The sequence below is a fragment of the Juglans regia genome, chromosome 5 (genome assembly GCF_001411555.2).
Source record: "Juglans regia cultivar Chandler chromosome 5, Walnut 2.0, whole genome shotgun sequence".
Classification (NCBI taxonomy): Eukaryota; Viridiplantae; Streptophyta; class Magnoliopsida; order Fagales; family Juglandaceae; genus Juglans; species Juglans regia.
In genome coordinates this window covers 6,966,388-6,989,770 of record NC_049905.1, presented here as the reverse complement: position 1 = coordinate 6,989,770, position 23,383 = coordinate 6,966,388, and the positions used below count along the sequence as shown (strand labels likewise).

Genomic DNA, 23,383 nt, shown 5'->3' with positions numbered 1-23,383 from the left:
AATATTATAGTGATTTTATTTTTTATTTATATTTAATAGTGATTGATATTATAGTGATTTAATTTTTTATTTATATTTAATAGTGATAAATATTATAATGATTTTTTTTTTTTTATATATAATAGTGATAAATATTATAGTGATTTTATTTATTTATATATAATAGTGATAAATATTATAGTGATTTTATTTTTTATTTATATTTAATAGTGATAGATATTATAGTGATTTTATTTTTTATTTATATATAATAATGATAGATATTATAGTTATTTTATTTTTTATTTATATTTAATAGTGATAGATATTATAGTGATTTTATTTTTTATTTATATATAATAGTGATAGATATTATAGTGATTTTATTTTTTATTTATATTTATAGTGATAAATATTATAGTGATTTTTGGAGAGACTTTGGGGAGAAGATGGTTCATTGTGTCTGACATGTGAAGTATTTTCATAAGTACGAGAATATTTGGAAAGTGTTGAGAAGACTTTGCTACCCAAATGTAGTTAGTCTACTTTTGCCGTCCCTACTTGGAGACTATTCTTGAAGACTTCTCATGCAAATCTATATAGTTATATTTAAAAAAAAATTAAAATCACAGTAATATTCTTTTTAAAATGATGATTTTCTCATTTTACCTCCATTCATCAATGAAATTGCACATGCAATCTTCCACTCAGGACTGTAAATAGAATTTCTCATTCTTAAATTGATGGTTAAATTATAAAATTATTTTTATTATAAAATAAATTATAAAATTATTTCAATTATAAAATAAATTATGTAAATACTATTGTTTTTTACTTTTTTAAATTGTAAAATTATTTACAAATTATTTTACTCTTCACATAATTCTCACCTCATCTTACTTTCCAAATGAATGGAAAGAAAAATGAAAGTAAGCATATGAAAACAACTTTAAAAGTTCTATCCCTATCATTTTTCTTGATTTGTTCATGGACTTCTTCTATCTAAATTATCAAATTATAATCTATCAATTTGGATAAATATCCTTAATAAAGGGTCATGCTCTATATATATATATTGGAATTGCACACTCTATTTAAAAACATATTTAAAAAAATAATTTGTTCATGTGGATTTTAGATTTATCCACTTTTTTTAAAAAAGAGTATGCGAGGACTGTATATTGTAGGATTGCAAATATCATTTATCTTCTATGAATAATAATGAAATGATTTGTAAATCGTAACGAAATGGTTTGAATTAATATGTCTTGTTGGATTTTGAAAAAGAAGAAAGAAAAATAATAGAGATGGAAAGTTTTAGAAAATGCTTGGGTCCTCCAAAAGTGCTCCCAATATATTTTTAAAATTTGTTTTTTAAAAGTTATCACTAGTGAATTTATGTGTGTTTTTTTATTAAAAAAAATAAAATACACTAACTCGTTTTTTTCACAACTCATTTCAACTCGTCTCATCTAATCATTACAACTTTTCTAAATTCTCACACAAAATAAAATAAACAATTCAATTTTTTCAAATCCCGAAACAAAAATAATATTAAGAAAATATATTCTAACAATATTTTATTCAACTTTTAACTTAATCTCATATCATCTCATCTGCAAAAACAAACGAGACTTAAGAGTCACTTTTGAGAACATATTTAAGTTTTGAAAAATTATACTCAGTTTCATACCACACACCTATTGAAAAAAGAAGTAAGACTTCTTTTATTCGGTAAGTATGTTGTGTGAAAAACATTGGAGGCAGTTGGCTGGTGCAAGCACGGGGCAAACAGTGCTGACGTGGAAAAAATAAAATTATGATGTTTTAGTTCTTTCCAGTTTGCCCCCATTTTCGTAGCTCTCCCTCCTTCTCTCTGTGTTTCGACCCCTCTATGTGTTTCTCTCCCCAGTTGCCCCTTCCATCCTTCCTCTCTGTGTTTCGAAGACCCTCTCTTTGTTTCTCTCCCTCAAAGCCCTTTCCTTCCTTCCTCTCTGTGCTTCAAAGACCTTCTGTGTTTCTCTCCCGAGTTCTTACATTTCCAAAATGCAATTTCTCTCACTCGAAACCCCTCTATTTCTCTTCATCCCGAATTCTCACATCCCTCGAAAATGACCCAGTAGACCTCCCTCCCTCCTAATCCTAAACCAGCCTATTTCCCTTCATCCCAAAACCCAACCCTAACCCTAACTCTAACCCTAACCAGCCCCTTTCCCTCATCCCGAAACCCTAACCCTAACCCTAACCCAACTTCTTTCCCTTCATCCTGAAACCATAATCCTAGAAGAAGGTGATCACGGAACCAAGAAGACACTCGCCCCTGTCCGGTCTAGGTGGAAGACAAGTACATATCCTTTTGTATTCCTTTTGTATTATGCATTATTTTCTTAGTCTGTTATTTGCTCTTGTTTTCTTTTCAACTCTTTTAGTTTGGAGTTTTTTCTAGTGATAATGCTTGGACTAGTGAATGGGTTGTGCCTATGGTATACGTGCATTGTGTTCCTTTTGAATGCTTGGATCATACTTGGACTAGTGAATGTGTCGTGCATTTTTAAGTCGAAAGACTACTTAGTTGTTGTTGAAAAGCTTCCACAAATCTTTTTTTTACCTTCTTTTTTGTGTTTGTTTTAATGTTTTTAATAGTAACAAAAATTTAGGTGTATTCTTATGAAACATCTTCTGTAATGAAGGAGTATATAGTTAATTTAAAAAAATGGGAATTACTAGGCTTCACATAATCTGTATGACCAAATAAGTTATGAGAGATGAGACCAAAATAGTAGCTTAATAATTGTGTATTTATTATTCTTCAACCTTAAAACATGCTCTTGTTTAAAAAGTGAATTTGTAACTTAATTTACGTAAAGCTAACATTTTTTATATATGTGTGCAAATATCAGGGATTACCATATTGTAAGTGTTTCAAGTGGACAGATAGTAATCAATATATAGAGCTACAAGAAAGAAAAAATGAACTGTTAAAGAATGAGGAAGAGCTTGAGAAGTGACTCAGTGATGTCAAAAATAGGGAGACTAAGCTCCGTAAGATAGTGGATGACATCAAGAAGATAGAGATGATGTTATCCAGTAGAAATGAGGAGGTTCGGAAAAAGGAGTTGGTGCTTCTTGAGAGATAAGCTGTCCTAAGGCGTTCACACACACTATCCCGTATGTATTGGGGTTTTATAGTTGTTTGTTGTTATTTATTGTATTGGTAGTGGTTTATGTTACATCTTAGTCTGAATTTGTAGTCTAAGTGTTATAAGTTATTTAGTTATTAGATTTGCATAATTAAGTGTTATAAGTTATTTAGAGAATTGATTTGTAGTTTAGTCTGAATAGATAGTGGTTTATGTTACATCTTAGACATATTTGTATAATTAAAATGTTTGTAGAACCAACTTCCATGAGAACTAATCAAACTATGACAAGAATTTCCAACCTAGTTTTGTGGTTTGATCTTTAATGGTGACAAAAGGAGAATACACTATGAAAAGACCATTGGGTCCTCACAATGGTTGCACATGTTATTTTACTTAGACTACCAATGTAGATTAATGTCACCTATGGGAATCAGGAAAAAGTCAAAAACTTTTGGATCCCTTCTCAAAGATGGTCGTATTGGAGCGATTTGAAGGGCATGTAAATGAACCTGTTATACTCATGGCAATGCATAATCATCCTACTCAAACCATTTCCTCAATACTCCTGCATAATTGCATCACTAGGAATATAAAATAATTACAAAACCTATCACTTGCCAAGATTTCTTTCAAAAATAATAGCAAAAACTGGGCGTTGCCAAGCTTTCTTCTTCCAAGCACTCAACAAAAATAAGTAGCACAAGCTCTTGGCAATACTCCTGCATCTCACTAAATTAAGAATATTTAATGAGAAGTCATATTTAATAGACAATTTTCATGCACATACCACAAAATTGAATCATAAGTTATAAAGTTTCAACAAATATTTGCAAAAATTAAATTTCAATCATATCATTGCATCGGTTGTGATCCATCCAACCGAAGTTGCACATGTTGTGATCCATCCAGCCCAAGTTGCATATGTAAATAATAAATAGGAAATATTAATGTGACATCAATATGACTTTTAAAATATCATATAGTTTATAAATATTACACAAAAAATTCCCCTTTTCCCATTTCCGGGAATTACATGAAATACACAAATATTTCCTCTAAAATGCAACAAAAATTTACAATGATTTACAAAAAAATATCATCCCACAGTTTTAGAAATTACATCAAATACCAAAAAATCTCTTGGGTTAACCATTAAATTCAACTTGACCAATCATGATGGGGACGAAATTATTGTTTGATTGATAAATATATTTATTTCTAATACCTGCACTTGTTCAGGATTGGTGATATCTACTTTTGATGGCTCAAATAAATTCCTGCGCGTGCCCATGGCTGGTGTATCTCCTTCATCTCGCTAATAATAAAGTAACAAGTAAAAATACTATTTCTTCTAAGTTTACATTATAAATCTAACACACATTCACATGTTTATTTTTAATTCTCCCAATGTTAAAACATGCACATGTTTGAGTTTCCCTCTGACTTGTGCTTTCTTCTGTTTGGCTTTAACCTTTTGTATGTCTGTCTCCATCCTGGATGCTCTCCTCAAAGATGGAGGTCTTCCTTTCCCTTTGACAACAAGTGGATTCTTGACTTGTTATGAACTACCAACTACAGTTGTGTCCAGTGTCATAAAACCAGCATTCGAACCTGCTATGGGCAAATAACTGTTAAATAGGACATCATATAATTATAGAAATTAAGTAGTTATAAAGTACTATTTAAGATTAATAGACTTTAAAATTCGTTGCCTTCAAACCTGTTTGGGTCAAAGATAAGTTGCGTGTGTGCTCGCGATAACATTTAGTCATCTCATGTATCTTCTTATTTGCATCTTCAAATTGCTTATTAGAATATGCCGCATAAGTTATCATCCCATAACACATATTCAACAGAATTGAATATATATTACCATTTGACCTCTGATCCCACGCGTCATAGTTACTGTGGATTAACGTATATCTCTTTTTGATGTTCTTCCTCCATCGATCTAGAATGTACCGGTTTGGTAATGATTTTATACTGTTAGATTTGAATACGGCCAAAATATGCCTACACAGTATCCCATTCATCTTAAATAACCCACATGAACACTTATGGTAGGTTTGGGGGGTGAGATGAGAATTTTGTGTTTTGTTTTGAAGTTTAAAATATTAAGTTTTAATATTATTATTGTTTTGGGATTTGAAAAATGTGTATTAAGATTTGAAAAAGTTGAATTGTTTATTATATTTTGTATGAGGATTTAAAAAAGGTGTAATGATGAGATGAGAAGAGATGAGAATTTTGTGTTTTGTTTTATGCCCCAAACCTGCCCTTAGCATTGCAGTCTTCCACATTAAAGTCCACTGAATATGTAACCAATTTAGTGAACTTCTCAATACGAACTTCATCTTCTACTAAATAACTTTTCATTACACCATTCGATGTAAGTAGAGATAGATCCAAATCAAGCACACCTATTATTTGCTGCTGAACTTTCCTAAATTTAGCGTTAGTGTACAAACTTTAGAATTTCTTTTCAATTGGAGATCTAGATACGCAGGGAATGGTGCTGCTAAATGACTAGAATTTCGCATGATTTTCATTCTCAATTTTCTTCCCTAGTGCACTGTCAAACTGGTCGACAAATTCCTTCAAGTTTGTCTTTGAATGAACATAATTGGAAAAAAAGCATTCATACTCTCGCTGCTCTGGGTTGTACTCATTTCAGTCTAAAAGTGCTCTATTAGGATCACCGGTACCCAATGCTCACGCTCCGCATATAAACTTTTTAACCACGCATTTTCATGTAAGCCGTATGTGTTAATAAACCTGTCCCAACATTTCTCAAACTCCTCAATAGTTTGTGTGTCGTATACACATTTCAGCAGTTGAGTTTTTAGCATACTTCTGTAGGAAGCATATGACCCAAGCTTCTCAGGGTCTTTCTTCAGTTTATGCCACATATAAAATCTATATCGAGTTTCGGGAAAGACAATAGCAATTTCATTTTTCATTACTTTGTCTTGATCGGTAATAATAGTTTTTGGAGCTATACCGTCCATACACTACAACTAGGTTTGGAATAACCATGTAAATGTCTCTGTGTCCTCACTGGAAATCAACTCAGCTCCCAAAAGAATTGACTGCCCGTGGTGGTTTATACCGACAAATGGTGCAAAGGGCATCACATACCTATTCGTCAGGTATGTGGTGTCGAATGTGACCACATCACCAAAATACTGGTAGACTGCCCGACTACGTGGATCTGCCCAAAAAACATTCTTTAATCTCTCGTCATCGTCTAAATCCATCAATGTAAAAAAAAAAAAAAACATTATTCTTGTACTGCATCCTCATAAAATAATCTCGAAGTATTCCAGCACCACTTGCACCAAGTCGTAGATGTCATACTTTGTCGATATAATTGCGACAATCATTTTCCAAAAATGTGAGGTTCTCGAAACCAACTATGCCAACGACAAGAGATCCATAACTCTTATTCAGTCGGATGTCAGCTAAGTCGTTTGTGTCTAGGACTCTTTTAACTGTCTCACTCACTTTTTTGTTACATTGAAAGAGTGGGATTTCTGTGAGCTGAGGTCGTGATTATGTGTATTATGGGCTGTTGCCAATCGCATCTTTTCCTCGACTCTTAAGGCGTTAATCCTTGCCTTACAGTTCATCTTCCCCATCGGACGTGGGTTGGCGACATTGGAACTCCTATTCCAGACTTTCCCTCCCTGTGCACAACTAAGGGTGTCATATCTGACACTTTAATCCTCTGACCTCTCACTTCTTTGTGCCATTACTTCAAACCCACATTTTTTAGCATAATGCTTATAATAGTTCAACAAATCTTCAAACGAATTGAATTCTATCCCCGACTTTGGCTCCTCAATGATATCATCACCATCCGACGATGGCACCACTTGTGGTGTACCGGTAGTGCCATCGTCAGTTTCCCGTTCATTTGGTCTATCCAACATAATTTCTTCATCAACTCTAGCGGAAATACATGGCACTTCATTTCCAGACAATTAGGTCTATCTTCTTGACCAACTCTTGCGCTTGTTGCAGAGCTTGTAGCGATAAATGGCCTCAAAGGTCCCATCCCATATTGAAATAGATAACCAACGATTTGTATAAAACAAAAAAATGAAAACATTTAAACTGCTTAAAAAATAATTAACTTATAACTAAAAGACAAGAATGAAGTTGAAAAACTACTTGAATGTTGTTTGGATTTTTGTTGCCATCTGGATATGGTAGGAAAGCTGGTGACCATGCAGGCAATGGTCCAAAGTAACCGTGCATGTAATTTGAAAAGTTTAGTAGACCATTTTAAGGGATGTCTTAACATAAAAATAATAATAATAATTAGGATGCTAAATATTGAGTTGCAATAAGTTTTTTAATTATGAAATAACATACTGTGTTTGTGGGATTTGAGATAGATGGTGTTAGCGGAGATGAGTGTTCTTCCCCTTTTCCCATGTCCTGTACAAGTTGTTCAATATCCAATGTCAGCATTTGATAAGTTTTCAAGAAAAGTAATTATGTCGACCAAGAGAGAGAGTGAAGACTAATCTTGTACATATTTCTTCCAAGAAAAAAAAAACTGATTAAAATTTGATTATCATCAAATAAGATTTACAATAACAATTCAAGTTCAAATATGGTACTTCTTAAGATTTGGTTGTTATTAGATTGAAGATAAACTTGGATATTTGATTGGATTAAGATCTGATTCTTATTATAATACAAAGTAGAGAAACATATATATATATATATATATATTTATCTATACATCGATAAATTGTTTTTAAAAAAATTCTTGTTCTTGACAAAGAGTGAATAAACATGATAGATATATTACAGAAATACATACTCGAATTAGATGTGTTTTTCTGTACTTCTATTTGAATTTGAATTTGATTTCATCTTTCTATAAATCTTTAGGTTCTTAGGTTTCAAATTTTTAGTGTGCTCCTGCTAGACATGTACCAAACCCATCAATAGCGATGACTAAACCAACTTTCCACATTCCATCCTCAGTTCATCCAACTAGAAACATATATTTAATAACAACTAAATCATAATATTTAACTAGAAAATTAATATTTTCAACCAAGAAATTTCTACATATCTAACTTTATGCAATGTAAAAATCTTGTATTAACAATAACTAAATCACAACATGATGTGAAAGAAAAAAAAAACTAAATCAAAACATGCTTGATTGTTTATTAGTAACCAAAACATTTAAACAAATGTTAAAATTACAGATTGAAGCACAAATGATAGTACGTATTGGTGGCGACGGTATGGGACGAAGATGACCCACGAAAAGTTGACCCATGAAGCTGACCCACGTCTCTGACCTGAAATGCTAGCTCACGAAGCTAACCCAAACCAAGCCCACGAAGCTGACCCAAACGACGCTCAGGCTTGACCCACACCAACGCAGACCGGCCTTGCATTGGCCCACCCAACGCAGATGCCCACCCCAATCTTCTGCACCCACACGAGGAAGAAGTCGTGGGAGTTGGATCGTCAAGTTTCAGTTCTCGCGCACCCTCAGAAGATTTAGGTCTCGCACCCTGAGAAGCGGGAAACCAGTGAAATGGGTTTCAACCTGCTTTTCTTTCCATTTTCGTATTCGTTTTTGTTTTTTGGTTTTCTTTTTTTTAATTTTGTTTTTTTTTTTTAAATACAAACTAGCCTCGGCGTCTACATGGGACGACTGTGTATAGAAGAATTTCTCAATTTGAGAGGCATTCATCTAACGGTCACCCAATTACCATTTTGAGAAAAGACGAAGAATACGGGAGAGAGTTTCCAATTGCTCGTTCATTCCAAAAGTTTAAGCTTTTCTTGTTTCATTGATCAGAGTTGTATTCCTCTGTCTATTATTACTTCTCTGCTTTTCAGACTGGTTCTTAGCCAACATTTACGAAACCTGAGTATTTTCGGAATGGAAGAACCAAAGCATGGTGGCCAACGTGGGCTTGCGCCTTCTTCCTCTTATGCTACAACATCCACCGATGGTCCATCTTCTTCTTCGCCGTCTACTTCCCAAGTTCAAGAACAAGAAGTAGCAGTAGCAAATGAACGGCTCCAGAATGGAGACAATCTCCATCACCACCACCACCACCGTATCCTTCTCAACCGTCACCAACAATGGCGACAACAACAGCCTTCTAATTTTCCCTACCGCCTGAACATATTGATATCTGATGTGGCGTCTACGGAGATGAGAGACTTTGTGGTCTTACCTTGTTCTGCTCGTCACGTTTTGGTTCCTCGGTCAGTTTCATCCTCATTCACGCTTTCCTGTTTTTAGAAAAGAAAATTTCTTTTTTTTGTTTTTTTTTTTTTTTTTTTTTTTTACACTAGAAGAACGGAAAAGTGAAAGTAAAATGCTTAATTAGGTATGCTAGCTAGCTAAGCAAATTATGAATGCTTCAGTGGTTGGAATTTTCTATTTCTTTTTCTTTTTCTTTCTCGCTTTCCTATACTGTTCCAAGAGTAAAATGGACCTCAAGCTGGTTGCCCAGAGAGAAAATGAGGCAAGTCTATATGAATATGAAGGGTTGAGAAAAGGGTTTTTGCCTGCAAAAATATTCGAAGTGTATGAATACAAAGTGTATGAATACAAAGTGTATGAATTCGTAGTTGTATTGGGTGTACAAGAGCGGATGTTGTAATTTGCTTGTATGAGTAAAAAAGGCCTTATATATAAGATTCGATTATATTATTGTTTTATCTACATTTCAAGGAAACCATGCAGAACATTAACTTTTGAATATTTCTATCGCATATTACTTGATCAGTTCATTTGCTCATGACTTTAATCTTAATGATCTGGTTTGATTTTGGTTTCCGTATTCCTCATCAGCAGCATCCATGACTATGATTCTTTGTTTTTATGGATCTGTGAATACACAATTGGGACCAAATTGCTCACGCTTAATACAAGCTAACTCATTCTTTGTGCAGTCTATTAAGGTAGTTGGCTTTCACTTTTTGGAAGAGATTAAGATAATTTGTTGCATCTCTACTGCATTCCTATTTTTTTTTCTTGCTTCTGCTGTGTTTGTCTCTATGCACTAATCTCATTCTGTTTACAAACAGGCAGAGGAAGTCAATGAGCAAAAGCCAGGGCCAACTTTATATGGGTTTTCTAAACCTCCACCCCTGGATATTGAGATCACCTGGAATGAAACACATAATGCACTTGTACCTGCCAATTTCCACAAGGCATATTTCCTGCTATTGTTGATCTTTTTTCTCTGCATTTATGTTCTTTGAATCTCAGGGATTTGCTCACATTCCTTTTTTCTACTTGAAAGTAATAGATATGAATGAGCTGTGCACCACCTAGAGCATTCTAGTTTTTGGATTTATCGGGTAAATTTGGACTTCTCATGTTGTAGGAGTGGATATACTTCCTAAACAAAGGATCTAGAGTGGATATCTTATACAATGTAAAATCTCCAACTCCCTCACCTTTATCCCTTGTGATTGCACAAGGTATTTTCCAAATTCCAACTTCTTCATCATTAAAGTCGATGGTATTGTTTAGCTTTGTCTGTTTAGAATGAAATATTAACTTAGATTTAGATACCAGTTTAAAGTCAGTAGACTCTTAATGGCATCAAGAATCTATGCTTGTGTAAAATCAAATAGCTAGAATAATGGGAAAATTAGTTCAGGGACAGCTTAGAATTTGATTCAGTTTGAAGAGCCACAGTCAGTCTGGACCTATCATTGCAGCTAGTACATTTCTGTGCTATATAGCAAGTGTTGAAGATAATAGCATTGGTTTGTAAGTGGAATATCAGGTAACTTTATATTGATAGTTACACAGGGGATGGGATCCAAGTAGTTCATAAGTGGAACATCAACTAAGTGTACTTTGATAAGTACACAATAAGCTAGAAATAGCCTGTAGTGAGATGACCAATCAAGCTTTGGCTTTATTTCTGACTCTTAATTGAATGCAGAGCTAAACAGAAACTTTGTTAATAAGATGTTATTTAGCTCATGTATCTCGTCTTGATTCTTGTCTAAATCTGCAGGTAGAGAAAGCCTTGTTGAGTGGATAGAGGACCCATCATATCATGACACAACTTTGTCTTGGAATATCATTTATGGTAAATTCTATTAATACAACTTTTTATTCCCCACTTTGTATAAGTGAGATGTTTAAAACCCATCTACGTCACAGGTAGTGGTAAGATCCAACTGAAAATTCCGGAGTCCTCCAACTACTACATTGCAGTGGGGAACTTGCACTCTGAGAAGGTTGAGGTATGCGCCTATGATTTCTTTTATTTATCAAGATTGTATTGTAGTCCAGGGCACATGAGTTGTAATGGTAGTTCATTGAAAGATGAGACCAAACAAGAATGTAGTGTACTAAAAAGATTTCTATGAAACTTTATTACAAAATCTCCCATCCAGTTGATAACCAGAAGAAACTAATGTCATGGATAAGATGGGTACCGAGAGAAGGTTGATCCTCAGTCCTCGTCCCCCCACCCCCAAGTCTCTCCTCTGGTAAAATGGACTAACTGCTGCTTCAGTTAGTATCATCCCATTGAGTTGCCTCAGCTGATTTGCTCATTTCCATCTGTGCCAACTGATAACAGTGTGGAAAATTAAAACCCTTTCTTGACCTGATATTTCCTGAAGACTAGCTTGATTTGGCCGACCCTGCTGTCGAACAACTTCTGCATTACAAGGAAATACAGCCATAAGAAATCAAAGAACAGGGAAGCTTTGTGATTTATTTCATCATGTACATTTATCGGAGGCTTCAGGTTTGTCATAAGAAATTCTAGCAACCGTGTTCAGCATGTTGAACATCGTGATTTATATAGCTAAAATGGTAAGAGCCTCTCTAAGAATTTGGGCTGTGCAAATAATCCATCCAAAAGGAGTTTGCATATTGCACAATGACTTGGAGAGTATATATTTGGCCTCAACCATAAATCTGAAACTCCCTGGAGGGATTTCCCATGCATATACTCCCAAACAACAAATACATTCCCCATGCAGTCTTTGCATCTTTGTTTAAAAGACATATATAGGACAGGTTAGAATGCTGCAACCTGCACCAATGAAACTCACCACCTGCTGCTGGTAATCCTTCTGAAGTTTAATACAGAAAATCAGTGGATTCTCTCTTTTTCATTAGCACCTCAGTAATGATTATGATATAATCCTTTATATGCACATGCGTACACCATTAGACTGTTAGATAATAAATTTATCAGCTATGAATGCTGCATTGTACAGGTAGAATTGAAGTTGACCATAAGCGCTTTCCTCTATAACACAACTCAAGCATATTATAAGTGCTACCTGGGTAGCAATTCATGTAGTCTGAAGCTTGTTCTTCTAGGAGTAAATGTTGTTGTCTTAACTTCTCCACATCTTAAAAAGGTAAAAGACTTCCTCTTTCAGTTTATATGAGAACCATAAAACTTCCATGCACTTGAATTTGGTGACATTCTCATTCTTTCAGGATGCTGATAATGGCTGGGAGGTCAAACTGTCTTATGGACCTAGGTGGATCACATATTTTGTTGGATCAGGTTATTTTGCCTGCATTAATATCCTTCTCATGAGAGCAAAACGGGAATGTTCATATGCATATTCACTGCTTTCCTTCATGTAGGTATAATGACCTTCCTAATCTTACTCGCCTTCAGATTCTTCAAAATATTCCAAACAACAGATGAAAATATAATGGGATTTCAAGCGGGGGAGTTGAGACCTGAACGAGCCCCATTACTTTTGCACATAGACGATGATATTTCATGTTGGGGTTCATCTTGTGATTCTATTTCACGAGATGAGGAAGATCCGGAGGACCAGCCCACAGTGAGTGGTGTTGAAGGACAGCAAATAACAGAAAAGGATAACACCAACAAGCCCCGGCATCTTTGTGTCATTTGCGCCGATGCCCCCAGGGACTGCTTCTTTCTTCCATGTGGGCACTGTGCTGCCTGTTTTACATGCGGAACAAGGTAAATATACCTCACACTATTTGAAGAAATCTTGATGGAAAAACTTGTGGCTTTGGATTATGATGCTCTTAGAAACAGCACAATGCTAACCCAGTTAGTAGAGGAAAAAAAATCATAAAGCCAACCCCAAAACGCTGGGATTAGGATTGATTTGAGTTGCAGCCACAAGCCTTAATTAAGTGAAAAGTACTTGAGTTCATCTAGTGCTTAAACTTTCATATCACAATGGCCAACAATATTCAATGAATCTACAAATCAGTACTAGGTAAATTATCGTGTCCTTCAAGACTATATATGTAAACTGCTGTGTGCATGCTTTCTATGATCATTGTTGATATTATTTCCAACCATTTCCAACTTGTTAAAATCAAGTCGAAATTTAGACGTTCAAATCTGTGTACTCTGCAGGATTGCAGAAGAGGCTGGTACTTGTCCCATATGCCAAAGGAAGATGAAGAAAGTGAGGAAGATTTTTTCAGTTTGATATACATGCATGAGTAAATATTATGGAGGGACTCTCTTAGTGCAACTCTCAACTGCTATGTTTGGATGTTGAGCTGACCAGAGATGAGTTGAGTTCTTTATGAATGATAGTGAGTTGAGATGGTGGAGTGAATTTGGTGGGGTCCACGTAAGATGAGTTTATGTGTTTGGATGTTACGATAAGTTTAGATCTATTTATGGGAAGTTGAAAAAGGTTGTGGGTCTTGCGTGTAAAGAGGTATTGAGTTGAAAAAAATTGTGGATCTCACGTGTAAAGAAGTTTTGAATTGAGTGATGTTTAGTAATTTGTGAGTTGTATGTTTAGATGTTGGGCTAGACTTAAATTTGAACTCGACTCAGATGAGCTCAGTTGCTTCCATGTTCCAAATGAAGCTTAATGGCCTACTGTAGAATCTTTTTCACTCTTAATGTGGATGGATTTGATATATACTTGTACAAAGTAACAGTTAAATCAGGCTTGTAATTTTCTCTCTTTTAGAAAACGAGTCTCTTAGGTTTCAGAACAGGTTGAATGAACAACTTTGCATTGTTTGTCATCTCCTTGCGACCTCTTTTGTCAAGCTGCAAATATTCTCATACACTTTTCAGTTATGGCTTTCTATATGCAGCATTGTACCTTTGCTTTGATTCAAGATATGTGACCATTTGCATGACAAGTGTTCATAAACAGAAGCTGTTTCAAGTGATTGAGAAGCTTCATGTACCCTTTCCTCTATTGGTTTATTGACTATTATCTCCTTGTTTTCTGTCTACCTGTCATCATTTGACCAGGATTTTTTTTCCATAAGTAGCTCTTGCAGTTGCAATTATCTGGTATTAGATGAGAGATCATTAGATCGATGTGGTTTTATAATGATGATGTGGTCCCACCTGAAATGTTCTTCTAAACAGATTGAACCAAAAAGACACATTTATCCTTTTCCAACCTACATTTCATAATATCATCTGAATGAGGCGCCTAAACACATATGAAACAAATCTTCTTGTTACAACTTTACGGCATTAGATAGTAAGGATCTATAATTTCCAATCCCAAATCTCTAAGTAAGATTGTATTTGAGTCGAATTGGGTTGATTTGAGTTGAAATTGTTCAAACTCGGCTCAAATATTAAATAGTTTCAACTCGAGCTCGGCTAATATGAGAGTGGAGCTCTAATGTTCAGCTCGAGCTCAACTTGATTTATAGAAAATTCAGCTAGAACTTGGCTTGAAACTAGAGTTATAATTGAGTTGAGTATTTAGTCAAACTTGACTCGATTGGATTGGAGAATGTTTTAAAATTTATAAAATATTATTATAATATTATTTTTTAATATGATTATTATTTTAAATTTTAAAAATAAATTATTTATTATATTTTATGTAAGAATTTAAAAGTTTATAATAATAAAAAGAGATGAGTTAGATAAGCTGAATTCAGTTGTGAATTCAGTTGTGAATCCAAACCACCCCGCATTTCCGGAGGAGATCGAGGTATGCAAGTTTGAATGATGGAAACATTATAGAAAGAGATGAGGAGACGCAAATGCAGATGGTATCTCAGCCGTAGCCATGGGATTGTCTCCGAAGAACAAAGCTCGCAAGCCCTCCCATCTCCTCCCTTGCGTCATTGCCTTGGCCGCCTTCTCCATCACCGCACTTCTCCTCTATAAGGTCACTTTCTTTTCTTTTCTTTTTTATCTTCGCGGCATTTCATTAAACACGTTCTGTACTTTTTGTTTTATATTTGCTTATTCCGATTCATGGTCCTGTGACTTGATCAAATAGGTGGACGACTTCGCTTCCCAAACGAAAACCGTCGCGGGCCACAATTTAGAGCCCACGCCGTGGCACCTCTTCCCACCCAAGACCTTCAGCGAACAATCTCGGCAAGCCCGAGCTTACAAAATCATCCACTGCTCTTACCTTGCTTGCCACTCGGGCACCGACACCGACACCAACACCAACACCAACACCATCCCCGAACGACGAAACCGGACTCATCCCTCTCAACCGAGCAAGAAATGCCCGGCTTTCTTTCGGTGGATCCACCACGATCTCGAACCATGGGCTCGGACGGGGATTTCTTCGGCCCATTTGGCGGAGTCCCAGAAATTTGCGGCTTTCCGAATCGTGATCGTTTCGGGGAAGCTGTACGTGGATTTGTATTATACTTGCGTGCAGAGCCGAATGATGTTTACGATATGGGGGTTGTTGCAGCTACTCAAGAGGTATCCTGGGATGGTACCTGATGTCGATATGATGTTTGATTGCATGGATAAGCCTCGTATCAACATGACTGAGCACAAATCCATGCCGCTGCCGCTGTTTCGTTATTGCACCAATGAGGATCACTACGACATCCCGTTTCCTGATTGGTCTTTCTGGGGTTGGTAAGTATTTGAAAGAAAATGGAAAAGGATTAATTTTTGCTTCTTTTATTATTTTGGTTTAACTCATTTACATTATTCCTGCTGTTTTTATTTATTCTTCAACGTCAAAATATGAAACATGTATGCCCACTAGTTTAATTTTCTTGTTACGCCCCGAGCCTATGAATCCTCTTACTATCGTTGCCTTATCCATTTTAAAATTACGGCCTTAATATGTGGGCGTGATTGGATTTGCTATGAATGTGTTACATGGGAATAGTTCTTGTACAGGCCAGAGACAAATTTAAGGCCCTGGGATGAGGAGTTCCGAGACATTAAACAAGGTTCTCAACGTACAAGTTGGTCGAAGAAGTCGCCCCTAGCATATTGGAAAGGAAATCCTGATGTCGGGTCTCCTGTCCGTGTAGAATTACAGAATTGTAATCACTCTACGATGTGGGGAGTGCAAATCATGCGTCAGGTGGAGTTGGAGTTACCATGCTGATCTTTTCGTGTTAAAACTTGGAGATGTGATGGACTAAGTACCTAGAAGTTTTATTTTATTTTATTTTCTTGATGTTGTCTTGTTGCTATGCATTTCAGGATTGGGAAGAAGAAGCACGAATTGGTTACGAGCAATCCAAACTATCAAATCAGTGTAATTACCAGTAAGTACTTCTCGTAGTAAAGTCACACGTGCATAGACTGATCTAGGTGGTTGAAGAAAATAGAGCTCTTTGTATAACTTATTCTAACAGGAAATAACAAAGCCAGACACAATGGTCTGGTGAATTATGAAGGATGGCTTTCAAAATACTTGTTTTTCTCTATGAACATCGTACATGACCAAGATTGACATCTTGATGATGAGCCACCAAGCCTTATACATTTTGAAAGCCACTATAAACTCGCAAAGAACACTAACCATCCCTATGTTGGATGGATTATGTTTATCACAGAACGGCTTAGTGATGCTTGGAACTTGACTAGCTTCATCCTAAGCTCCATGGAGTTTTTTCCATTAAAGAAATTCCTCATTTGGGGTGTTAAGGGTTAGGCTAGGATTGTCCTTGGGGGTGCTCGCTTAGGATAATCTGTTCTGTTGTCAAATTTTACTCCGATAGGATGTGTATCATCTTGCAGCCGATCATTTATGTTCCCCTTTTCCCTTTCCCTTCTTCTGCAGGTATAAAATTTATGCGGAAGGCTACGCTTGGTCCGTGAGCTTGAAGTACATTCTATCATGTGGTTCTCTTGCACTAATAATATCACCTGATTATGAAGATTTCTTCAGTCGTGGTCTCATTCCCAAGAAAAACTATTGGCCTGTCTCTCTAAATGATTTATGCCCCTCATTAAAGCATGCTGTTGATTGGGGTAATAAACACCCATCTGAGGTATGTTTTTGCAAAATATTCTATTATGTTCTTATTTGCTTCCATAACAGATGGTTTCGCCATATCTGAGTGTTCTGGGAGGTTGCTTATGTATATTTCTGATTTTATTTGGATTCCAGCTCATATTTCCCAGTAGGTTGACGGTATTAATAGCAATACTAGTAGTAGTAGTTATTGTATAGTAGAAGTTGTTAGTGCTGCTTGTATCTTAAGAAAAAACTTCTATATTTTTGTAGGTAGAAAATGCAACTCCTGTTAGGTTTATTGAATGAAAAAGTAACGATCCTATAGCAACTCAAGTGCTGTCTGAACTCAAATTGCATATTATTAATATTTTTTCATTAGTTAGTTTAGCTTGGCGTACGTATTTATGTTCTATTCCTATTATTTCTGCTAATAACTTGAGATTTGAAGGTTAATGACACAGAGGTTTCTAATGCTTCATAATTGTTTGGTATATGTATATAAACATGGCTGATCAGGCTAAGGCAATAGGAAAAGAAGGGCAGAAATTGATGGAAACCATAAGTATGGATAGGGTCTATGATTACATGTTTCACCTAATTACGGAGTACTCAAAGCTGCAGCAGTTCAGGCCAGTCCCACCATCTTCTGCTCAAGAACTGTGTCCGGAGTCCCTGATTTGCATTGCGGATGCCAAGCAGAGGGAATCCCTGGAACAATCAACTGTCTTGCCTTCAAAAGAACCACCATGCACCCTTCAGCCTGCCAATAGTAATCTCATCAAGAGCTTGATACAACAGAAAAAGAAAATTATCAAGGATGTGGAAGACGTGGAGAAGGTGAAAGCACAGAGACGTTCAAACTAGGAAGGCTGGCATTCTGATCATGAAGGAAAATTAAATTTTGTAGTCTCTTATAGTTGTAGGTCCAAATCCAACCTCTCCAGGTCCAAATTTCATAGAATCAAGGCCATCTTCCCTGTTTTTTGGTAAATAAAATGAAGTTCAGATATACTTTTGTTAGCAAAGATGGAGTGAAGATTCTTTGTAGAAACGACCTTCTAATTTCTTGATAATGCATGATAATTCAAAGCCAAAAAGTTATGGGATCAAGACCACTCTTGTGGTCCCAATTCAATTCCATTTTCACTATGGAATGATTCATGACTGTTGGGCCTCATTCCTCTTTTTGTATATTATATAATGTATACTACTTGATATTTAATGCATCTACTTGTTCATCAATAAACAATTATTAGTTAGAAGGAAAAGAAAAAGAGAACAAAATGGTTTAGGAGACGATGGAAGTGGAAAATACACACAAGGAACGATTCTCAGTGGTCAAACAGAAAATAAGTCTCAGCCTAGTGGGTTGATTTTTCTTTTTCATTTCTTGCTGAGCACCTATTGGGTTGAAAGTTGCACAAGCCAATCGGGAAATCTGAAACGAGCGGCTTTCCTCTCTGCTTCCGACTTCCTTCGCACATAGAATTTTCTAAGCTTTTCTTGTTCACATGGCAAATTGTCTTTCTCCTTCTGTTCTGTTCTTTTCTTCCTTTCTTTTTGGTGCTCCGCCTTGCACTAAACTCTAAAGAATGGATAACACGACTTAGAGAAAAATTTTACACACGACACTATCATCTTTCTTTTATCTCACTACATAAGATATGACATCTTTATCATTATTGGATTATTCTTTATCATCTCACGTAATGAGATGAGAGTGTAGTGTATAACATTAATCCAACCTATATCCCTTATTTTACGTACTCCAATTCGTACCAAGTTTCTGTGGTTGTGGTCTTCATAATCAATTAAACCAAAGGTATACAGATGCTAACTCAAAGTATCTTGTAGACACTAACATGGCAAAGACATGGGAACTCTCGGATAACTTCTTGTGTCAATTAGTTTGCTAGACTCACTCTGACTCTGAGATGGTGGTAATGTTATTAGTTTAGCTTTTGTTAAGACTTTTTGTATTGCATTTGTTCGGCTATATTCAAACCATCCCTCCTTATATTATAATATACTTGGATTTTTTTAGTGAAATTTATGGGATGTTAGGATGTAGAGATGAGACATAGAATTATTAATATTTGTTATAATTTTATTTTTTCAAATATTATTTAAATATAAAATATTTTTCAATTTTAAATATTAAAATTTTTTATTTAATCATTACATAATTATTATCTAAACACAAAAATCAATACAATTTTTCAAACTTTATAAAAAAAAGTAATATTAAAAAATTATATTTAAATAAAATTTTAATTTTATAATATTTTTATTCAACATTTTATTTTTTATTTTTCAAAAATTTAATAAAATATTTTAATTCAAATTATTTCTCTATTATTTATAAAATTTTAAAATACAAATATCCAAAGGAGCACTTAACTTATCCAATAAAGAATCAATTAGCTTAGTTTGGATATTCGAGTATTCTGAAAATAGTTTATTATTATTTATTATTTTATTAATAATTATTTATTAATAATTATTATTATTATTAAATATTTTTTTATTAATTCTTAACTATTATTCACTTAATATCTTATAAAAAATCTGATTGCAACCTAAATTATGTATATTTGATAAAGTTTAGTTCGAATTAAATCTAAACAGAAAATGACGGGAATGATCCAGACCTTCTCCGTTCAGTCAAAACATTTTCCACATCTGCTGAAAATAAAAGACAAAAAAAGAAAGCAAAGGAGTAAGTGTCAGACACGTCTTTCCTTCCATACCATAAAAGCACTATTATTCCTTAACCATACATAAATAAAAGTTAAATAAAAGCTCAAAAAATCCCTAGCCTCCCTCCTCCTCCTCCTCTGAGCCCTTCCTCTACAAAACCCACCTTCTCTCTTCTCACCGCCTCATTCTTTCAATCCTCTTTCCCTCCACATACTAATTTCTTTCTTTCTATTCATCCGCATGGCTGACACCGGAGTTGTCACCGTTTACGGTAATGGAGCAATATACGAGACGGCGAAGAAATCATCTCCCTTCTCTGTCAAGGTGGGTCTGGCCCAAATGCTCCGCGGCGGGGTCATCATGGACGTTGTGAACGCTGAGCAGGCTCGGATTGCCGAGGAGGCCGGCGCTTGCGCAGTCATGGCACTGGAGCGTGTTCCGGCGGATATCAGAGCCCAGGGTGGGGTGGCTCGCATGAGCGACCCACAGTTGATCAAGGAGATTAAGCAGGCTGTGACTATCCCGGTTATGGCCAAGGCTCGCATCGGGCATTTCGTGGAGGCCCAGATCCTGGAGGCTATTGGGATTGACTATGTGGACGAGTCCGAGGTGTTGACACTGGCGGACGAGGAAAACCACATCAACAAGCACAACTTCCGCATCCCCTTCGTGTGTGGCTGCCGGAACCTCGGCGAGGCCTTACGGAGGATCCGAGAGGGCGCGGCGATGATTCGCACGAAGGGTGAGGCCGGAACCGGAAACATTATCGAGGCAGTCAGGCACGTGCGCTCGGTAATGGGCGACATCAGGGTGCTGAGGAACATGGACGACGACGAGGTCTTTACATTCGCCAAGAAGATCGCCGCGCCGTACGACCTGGTGATGCAGACCAAGCAACTCGGGAGGCTGCCCGTTGTTCAATTCGCAGCGGGCGGGGTGGCGACCCCAGCCGACGCCGCACTGATGATGCAGCTGGGCTGCGACGGCGTGTTCGTGGGCTCCGGGGTGTTCAAGAGCGGGGACCCGGCGAGGCGAGCCCGGGCCATCGTGCAGGCGGTGACTCATTACAGCGACCCAGATGTGCTGGCTGATGTGAGCTGCGGCTTGGGCGAGGCTATGGTGGGGATTAATCTCAATGATGCAAAGGTGGAGAGGTACGCAAACAGGTCCGAGTAGAAAAGAAAACAAAAAACAAAAAACAATAGGTAATAAGGACGAGAAGTATAAAGGTTTCTCTGGAAAAGTCTCACAATTTCAATGCCCATTTGTACTAGTTTTTGCTCTGATGTTGTTTTATTTTCATGTAATTCTGGTTGGAAATACCATGTTGTGGAATTTGGTCATCTTTTCATTTTGGTGGGGATTGCTTTTGAATACTTTTTTGAGGAAAACTCATGACGCTAGGAAGTGAAAGAGTCATGATGATGAAAATCGTCATGGGGGTGGGGGGGACTGGCATGGTAGGCTCGGATGAGATCTTTGTTTTTCTTTTTTTCTTGGCTTTTGACGACAATGACCAAGTTTTTAATATGCATAGAGTTGGTCTGTGTCATCAATGTCATGATTAATCCAAAGCTAATTAGATGTCATGACTAATCTGCCTCGCCCTGCCCTTCCTCATGGTATAGATGGCTTGGTGTATTGGAAGTCTTGTCTAATTAGAGGATGATGCTATGTTATTCAACATACCATCTACTGATAGAAATTACGTGTCCATAAAAAATGAGATATCTTCCTCTTTCTTTAAATAAAAAAGAGAAATGCTTTGGCCAGACCAGCCATATTACCTAAATTATGTAAAATAGCCATCGAAAAAATGGGATACTATCATAAAAATTATGTAAGCAATAGCATTCGATTATGTATCAACCATTAAAAATAGGCCCGCCCAAGTCGTGAATGCCTTGATCTGGGCTATAAGGATCGAGGTTTATGGGAGCCTTCCGGTGAAAAGTTAGCGATTTAATCAGTTTCGTGTAGAAAAATTTTTGAAAGTGCAGTACATGAGATCGAGATTTACCATTCAGGATTCCCCGACATAAAAAAATGTATCGACCATTAAAAATTGTTCAGAATCACCGTCGGAAAAATGGTTTTCAATTTTCAATTATGTCCGAATCCGGAGCCAGCCATTTTTGTTTTTTTAACATCCGAAGCGAAGATGCTAGCAAAATTGCAGACTTGTGCTTCACAAAGCCCTGCCCCTTTGTTCCCAAACTGCCTTGCTCCTCCGCCTCCATCCAAGTTTCATTCGGCCCAAAAGAAAGGAAAATGGCCGAATACAGAGATACACATCCAACTTCGCAGAAAACTAAACTCCATGAACTGAAAGGAGACGCAATTTACACCCTCAACATCTTTCTAGGACTGACTACTTTATGGGCTTTTATCTCTTGGGCCCTTATTATCATTGGTTATAAATTGAACCGAACGTGTGGTTGGCCCGATTGAGGCCTCGTTTGAATTTAAAATTCACATCAACTCATTTAATCTCATTTCATCATTATAATTTTTCTAAAATTTCACACAAAATATAATAAAAAATTTAAATATTTCAATCCTAAAACAATAATAATATTAAAAAATAATATTCTAATAATATTTTATTCTACTATTCACAGACCATCTTAACTCATCTCTGAAAACAAACAGAGCCTCTACTCTCATGAAAGATAGGGTAAAATTCAATGCAATAATAATCTAAGAGCATTCACATCCGATTTCCTATAATTTTTCCTAAATTTTAGCTAAAAATCATACTTCCTATAATTTTCTTCTAAATTTTACTCATCTTTAAAAAACCTCATACATCACATTCCCTATTCTTTCTCTATTCCATTAAAATAATATTTTTCTATTATTTCTTTATTATTATTTCTACTACTTTATTTCTACATCTTTAACTATTCCCTATAAAATATATATAAAAACTAATTTAGGGGATTAATAGTGACTCTCCAAATATAGGGAGTCACTATTCACATCCTAAACTTATACCTTAAAACAAGGAACTTTGATTCCCTCAAATTTAGAGATTTGGGGAGTATTGGGAACTATATGAGAATGCCCCAAGATAAAAGAGTAATGTTTTACGCAGCTATGCATATTATACATACGGAATGACATTACGAATGCATAAGATTTAATATTAGTATATAGAAATCATATATGAAATGTTGATATATATTATCATATTATCTATATGTATTGGTAATGTATGTAGGCATATAATATATGGTTATTATGGATAAATACAAACTAGTTACATATTAATTATTTATTAGTTTTTACAATTCTCTAATTCAAAAAAGAGTCTACTTGTTACTTGTTAGTCGTGAAAAGTTCATTAAATTTAGATT

At 35.8% G+C, this 23,383-nt stretch overlaps 2 protein-coding genes and 1 pseudogene across 2 annotated transcripts; all 3 read left to right on the top strand.

Moving 5' to 3' along the window:
* The first annotated feature begins 9,042 nt into the window (after window positions 1-9,042).
* LOC108982994 lies at window positions 9,043-13,589 on the top strand (annotated as a pseudogene).
* A 1,439-nt stretch (window positions 13,590-15,028) lies between these two features.
* On the top strand, window positions 15,029-18,498 carry LOC108982995 (protein O-glucosyltransferase 1-like). The gene is made up of 6 exons (XM_018954501.2): window positions 15,029-15,263; window positions 15,378-15,982; window positions 16,253-16,442; window positions 16,565-16,629; window positions 17,148-17,358; window positions 17,841-18,498. The coding sequence occupies exons 1-6, from the start codon at window positions 15,162-15,164 to the stop codon at window positions 18,186-18,188; spliced, it is 1,521 nt and encodes a 506-aa protein (XP_018810046.1). The 5' UTR covers window positions 15,029-15,161; the 3' UTR covers window positions 18,189-18,498.
* A 1,611-nt stretch (window positions 18,499-20,109) lies between these two features.
* On the top strand, window positions 20,110-21,375 carry LOC108982999 (probable pyridoxal 5'-phosphate synthase subunit PDX1). Its single transcript, XM_018954504.2, has one exon. It carries the CDS (start codon window positions 20,265-20,267, stop codon window positions 21,198-21,200), a length of 936 nt encoding a protein of 311 aa, XP_018810049.1. The 5' UTR covers window positions 20,110-20,264; the 3' UTR covers window positions 21,201-21,375.
* Window positions 21,376-23,383: the final 2,008 nt, after the last annotated feature.

Bases quoted from the DNA above. Each gene is read 5' to 3' on its own strand.
- LOC108982995 (XM_018954501.2), top strand. From the start codon at position 15,162: ATGGGATTGTCTCCGAAGAACAAAGCTCGCAAGCCCTCCCATCTCCTC. The intron at 15,264-15,377 runs GTCACTTTCTTT...TTGATCAAATAG, and splicing joins CCGCACTTCTCCTCTATAAG to GTGGACGACTTCGCTTCCCA. The intron at 16,630-17,147 runs GTAAGTACTTCT...CTTCTTCTGCAG, and splicing joins TCAAATCAGTGTAATTACCA to GTATAAAATTTATGCGGAAG.
- LOC108982999 (XM_018954504.2), top strand. From the start codon at position 20,265: ATGGCTGACACCGGAGTTGTCACCGTTTACGGTAATGGAGCAATATAC.